General features: G+C 48.0%; 1 protein-coding gene across 2 annotated transcripts in view; it reads right to left on the bottom strand.

Moving 5' to 3' along the window:
• LCMT1 (leucine carboxyl methyltransferase 1) overlaps nt 1-3929 on the bottom strand; it is a 48059-nt gene extending 44130 nt beyond the window's left edge. The window contains exon 1 of one of the 2 annotated variants that reach the window (XR_004380852.1): nt 3621-3929. Coding sequence is in view for 1 of the 2 variants with exons in the window: in XM_032842545.1 (XP_032698436.1) it covers nt 3621-3853 (233 nt within the window). In the remaining variant the exon portion in view is untranslated. The remainder of the gene's footprint in view (nt 1-3620) is intronic. The other variant, XM_032842545.1, reaches the window with a different exon arrangement.
• Between the last annotated feature and the right edge of the window lie 2071 nt (nt 3930-6000).

Genomic DNA, 6000 nt, shown 5'->3' on the forward strand with positions numbered 1-6000 from the left:
CCCTCCAAGTTCCCCTTTCAATATCCACCTGCCTGTACTTCCTTAGTAAGAGGACCTCAATTTTTACAAGGTACCAATCTGTCCTGTGAGAAATTCTCCCCTCCCACATGTTCCTACACCTAGGGGTAGGGCCACATGCCTAGTTCTGGCCAATGACATGTATGTTGAAGTTTACCCGATAGGGTTTCCTGAAAAGCTATTGCTCTAACAGAATTAGACAAGTGCCTTTTGTCAGGGTCCCTTTCTTTTCTGCCCTCCTGGAGTACAGTGGCTCAAATGAACTAACAAAACAGTTCCCTGGCACAAACCTGTTCTTACTCTGAGAAGCAAGCTATGGGACCTCTCAATCAATTTACAACTAAGTTACATCACAAGTCAAAAGGCTTAGGCATCAAAATGAAAAAAGCAAGTCCAACTGGAAGTGAAGAAGGATATGCACATGGCTGTGTTAAAATATATGTAAGAATTTGGTATCTAAGTGATGTTTCAAGCCCATGGGGGTTATAGACCATCACTAGATGGTGTAGGGACAAAAACAGCTACTTTATATCAAACAAAATAATAAGGATCGATAAAATGGTCTAAGCGATAGAAGTCAAAACCATAAAAGTGCCAAAAGAAAATGTAGCACTGGTTGAAAAAGGTCTTTTAAAGCATCATCTAAAAGCCACAAGCCATGAAGTTAAACTTTCAGATTTGGCAATGTAAACATTTCGAATGAAAGGTATCATGATAGTGATCCGAAGGGGCACGTGCACCTGAATGTTTATAGCAGCAATGTCCACAATAGCCAAACTATGGAAAGAACCTAGATGTCCATCAAGAGATGAATGGATTAGGAAGTTATGGTACATATATACAATGGAATACTATGCAGCCATCAAAAGAAATGAAATCCTGCCATTTGCGACGACATGGATGGAACTAGAGGGTATTACGCTTAACGAAATAAGTCAATCGGAGAAAGACATCATATGATCTCCCTGATATGAGGAAGTCGAGAGGTAATATGTGGGGTTTGGGGGGTAGGAAAAGAATAAATGAAACAAGATGGGATCGGGAGGGAGACAACCCATAAGAGACTCTTAATGTCACAAAACAAACTGAGGAGGGCCAGGGGGAGGGGGTTAGGGAGAGGGTGGTTGGGTTATGGACATTGGGGAGGGTATGTGCTATGGTGAGTGCAGTGAAGTGTGTAAACCTGACAATTCACAGACCTGTACCCTGTGGCTAATAGTACATTAGATGTTATTTTAAAAAATGTATCATGAAATGTTTGGTACAAGCGAAACTCAAAGACAAGAAACAGATTGGGACAAAATATTGTACCAAGTACAGAGGCAAAGGACCACCATCCTACATATACAAAGTTCTTACAAATCAATAAAAGGGGCACCTGGGTGGCTCTGGCTTTGGCTCAGGTCATGATCCCATGGTCCTGGGATCCAGCCTTACTTTGGGCTCCCTGCTCTGGGGAAGCCTGCTTCTCCCTCTCCCTCTGCCTGTCACTCTGCCTACTTGTCCTCTCTCTCTCTCAGTCACTCCCCTTGCTTCTGTCCATGTGCTCTCTCTCTGTCAAATAAATAAATAAAATCTTCAGGAAAAGAAAACCCAAAATAAAAAAAAAGTCAATAATAAAAATATAAATAACCCAAAAGACAACCCAGTGGGAAAATGCTAAGGACAGAGGGTTCATATAAAAAACTATCAGTGACAGAGACCAACTAAAAATACTCAGCCTTACTACTGATTATAAAAATATAAACTTAAGGGGCACCTGGGTGGCTCAACAGGGTGAGCATCTGACTCTTGAGTTTGGCTCAGGTCAAGGTCTCAGGGTTGTGGGATCTGGCCCTACACAGGCTCTGTACTCAGCAGGGACAGATTCTCTTTCTCCCTCTCCTTCTGCCCCTTCCCCATTCTCCCTCTCTCTCAAAATACAAAGAAATCTTTGCTACCTGCCAGCTGACAATTTGAGAGACTAAGGTGATTCTGTGAGAACATCTCATTTGCCATGGGTGAGAACAGAACCTGACGTAACCTTCTGAGGACCATTTTGTAGAAGCTTCCTCCCTGAAATCCATCTCACTGCGAAATTCAAACACACATGCAAAAATGTTCATCACAGCCGGAATAGCCACCCAAATGATGAAGAGAAATATCATCACATAAGTACAACCACACTGTGGATGCACTTGTTTCTGATTCAACAGAGCTATACATGTGGTCAACAGCACCTACAAACTGGAGAAGAAATGAAGTTGGGTCGAAGCCATTTCAGTTCAAAAATATACCACAGATAACCTAAAGTCTTCAGTACTTATGTATGTATTTATGTATTTATTTCTTGAATCAAACACCACTAACATCGACTACACGACAGACATGGCTCCAAGTGTTTTATTAACGTTAAATACTATTTCATCTTTACTATCATCTATGAAGTGGGATTATGATCATCCCCATTTCACAGATCAGGAAACTGAGAGGAAGACTGCTTTAGTAACACAGCTCCTAAGTGGCAGCGCTAGGATCAGCTTGGCTCTGGACTCCACGTTTTAAATCACTATCCTTAGTCTCCAAGCACCTACAAAACCTGCAAGTCTTAACACCAAACCCTGGTTTTCCCAACCCTACAATCCCCACCTGGCCCCAATTCCAAGAACATTCCCTCAATTCCTTTAACAGTGCACACTCCTTCCCAGCCCCCGCCCCACCCCACCCCCGCCCCGGCCCCTCTGTGTTTTGTTCTTAGCCCTCTGTTCTCCGGTTAAACATCATTCCCTAAATCACAAACTCTAATGCACGGCTGTCCTTCTCAGCACTCAAAGCGAAAGGTAACGACGTATTTCACGGGTAATTATTTGCTTCCTGTGTTGTCCAAACGGGAGTGAGTACCTCAGACTCCTCAGTCCTCATTACCATGTGTTCCCAATCACTGAATACTCACCACCCACCCAAAAGGAAGGGCCCACCACAAAGTACACTCTCAACAATTTCTGCTGAACGAACTACACTCCAGCCTCGTGCTTGCCAATATGTCACACACATCTGTGCTCACAACGCTGCCCCCACTACACCCCTGAGAATGTAGACTCCGGGGACTTTCACCCATGAGCTCTGGAAACTACTGGCTCTGTGCACCAGTATTACCCGGTCCTGGGCCGGCACTCCCTCCGACCCCCCGGCCATGATTGGCCTGATGCCAATGTGCACAATGGGGATCAGGTGCACAATGGGGATCCTGACAACCCCCAGTGAAATGTAATCTACTCAAGAGGGAGAACCCGAACTTCCTCCCCGTCAACACGACACTTACTCGTTTGACATCGGTCTTCCACCAAGACCTTAGCCCCAAGAAGGCCGACACCCCGTCTGCCTGGTTCGGGCCGCATCCCAGTCCCGCTATCCCCAGGCCCCGCGCACAGCACAGGTAGATAATTAACAGCTCCATAAATGAAGCCCCCGCTCCGGGCTCTTCACAGGTTGGAAACCAGGGACGCGCCAGGTGACAGCTACCTTTGGGCGAACGAGCGTGTTCCTGAGACACAGGCCCGCCTCCCACCGAGGCCCCAACCGCGCGAGGGACACCGGCCCCTGACCCCGCGCCCCGCAGGTACCTCTTGCACATAGACGCATCTTCACAAGTGCCGCGGACTCCCTCGTCGTCTGTGTCGGTCGAGGCAGAAGAACATGAGGGGAAAGCGGGCGTCCTCAAGCTAGTGGCCATGGGCGTGGAGGTTCCGGGATGCTGTGTCCACCGGGGACATGGAAGCGGAGGTCCACAGACGCGGAGGGAACCAGCCAAACGCCGAGAAGACGGGAGAGAGGGGCTGGGTTCCACCGCTCTCATCTGGCGCGGCTCAATGACGTCACTCACGTCAGATTCCAGAAACCTTCTTGGTCATTGGCGCGTCGATCCAGACGCTTATTGGCCCGTTTTTTGTTTTTTGTTTGTTTGGTTGGTTGGTTTTTGGTTTTTTTTTTTTTTATAACCTCCTCCGCCGGGCTTTCAGGTCACTGGATAATTCTTTCGTTCCCACCCACACAACACGGAAGCTCGCTCAGGCGGAGGGGAAATGGTCCAATCAGCGACTGGGCAGACGCGCCAATGAGCGGGAAGGTTATTAGCGTAGCTGACGTAGGCGGCGTCGGTGAGTCCGCGGAGCCTGCCATTCTCACAGGCGTCGCGGAGGCTGGCGGTTCCCCTCGGTGTTTGTGGAGCCCGCTTCCATCTCTCGGTTGTGGAGCCCGCTTCCATCTCTCGGCGAGGCACAGCATCAGCGTCCCGGAACCCCCGCGTGCAAGGATAGTGGCCAGAGGACGCCGACTTTCACTTCCTGCTTTTCTCCTCGATAGCGACGGCGAGGGAGTGCGCGGCGCTTGTGGAGATGCTTCTTTGCTCAGAGGTACCTGCGGGGCGGGGCTCAGGGGCCGGTGTCCTCAGGGAAGGGGGCCTCGGTGGGAGGCCGGCGTGTGTCTCAGGAACAGGCTCCTTCGCCAAAAGGTAGCCGTCACCTCGTGCACCCCTCCTTTCGCAGCCGTGAAGAGCCCGGAGCGGGGCTTCGTTTATGGAGCGGCTAATGATCTCACCTGTGCTGTGGCCCGGGCTTGGGGATAGCGGGATTGGGAATGCTGGCCGAACCAGGCAGACGGGGTGTCGGCCTTCTTGGGGCTGAGGTCTTGGTGGAAGACCGGCGTGAGGGAGTAAGTGTGTTGATGGGGGGAACGTTCGGGTTCTCCCTCTTGAGTAGATTACATTCCACCGGGGGTTGTCAGAATCCCCACTGTGAACTTGAGATCAGGCCAATCAAGGCGGGTTGGGGGGTGGTTCGGAGGGAGTGCGGTCCCAGGACCGGGTTCTATTGGCGCACAGAGCCAGTAATTTCCAGAGTTCTTGCGTGGAGGCCCCTGGAGTCTGTATTCTCAGGGTTGTAGTGGATCCCTTTGTGGTGGGCCCTTCCTTTTGGGTGGTAGTGGGTGGTGATTGGGAACACATGATCAATAGGTCTGACCACCTGTTTGGACAAGACAGGAAGCAAATAATTACCGTAAAATACATAATTACAGTTTTTCCTAGAGTGCTGAGAAATACAGGGTGTGTTTGAGTGTGTAATTTGGAAATAATGTTTCAGCGGGGACCAGAAGTCTAAGACAAACGGTAGATGTGGGAGGGTGTTCCATTAGAACAGGACAGGAGTGTGAACTGTTAAAAGAATTGACTGTCCTTGAGGCTGGAGCCACGTGGACTGTAGGGTGGGGAAAACCAAGGTTTGGGGTGAAGACTTGCACTTTCTGTAGGTACTTGGAGACTTAACATAGTGATTTAAACCATGGAGTCCAGTGCGAAGCTGATCTTAGCTTCGCCGCTTACGAGCTGTGTTACTGAAGCACTCTTTATCTCAGTTTCGTGATGGGAGAAATGGGGATGATAATAATCCTACTTCATAGCTGACTGTAAAGATGAAATGGTATTTAACATTAATAAAAGACTTAGAGCCATGTAGGACATGTAATAGGTATTAGTAGTGGTTGATTCAATAAATAGATAAATACAGAAGTTTTGAAGACTTGGGGACAGTGTGTGGTGATATATGTGAATTTAAATGGCTTCGACGCAACTTCATTTCTTCTCCAGTTTGTAGGTGCTGTTGAGCACGTGTGTAGCACTGATGAATCAGAAATAATTTTTCTCTTCTTGACTGTTATTTGCTCAGGGAATCTGATGTGCCATTGAAATGATCAGAGAGAGAGAAAATACTTTTCAGTAGCATATTACAATTATGTTTCTTGATAAGTTGTTAATGTGGCTTTAATATCTGTTGGTAACAGTTTGTGCAAACTTGGTGACTTAACAAAAAGTGCATCAACTGTGGAGTAACTCAGATACAGCAAAAGGAGAGAGAAGTGGTGTAAGTAGAGCTTGCCTTTGCGTGACTGTCTGTAGGAAGTTGTTTACAATTTCTCTGTTCCTCTCTGCCTCAGTTTCCAATGCCCCCC

Source organism: Lontra canadensis, unplaced genomic scaffold (genome assembly GCF_010015895.1).
Source record: "Lontra canadensis isolate GAN:19392208 unplaced genomic scaffold, GSC_riverotter_1.0 scaffold132, whole genome shotgun sequence".
NCBI lineage: Eukaryota > Metazoa > Chordata > Mammalia > Carnivora > Mustelidae > Lontra > Lontra canadensis.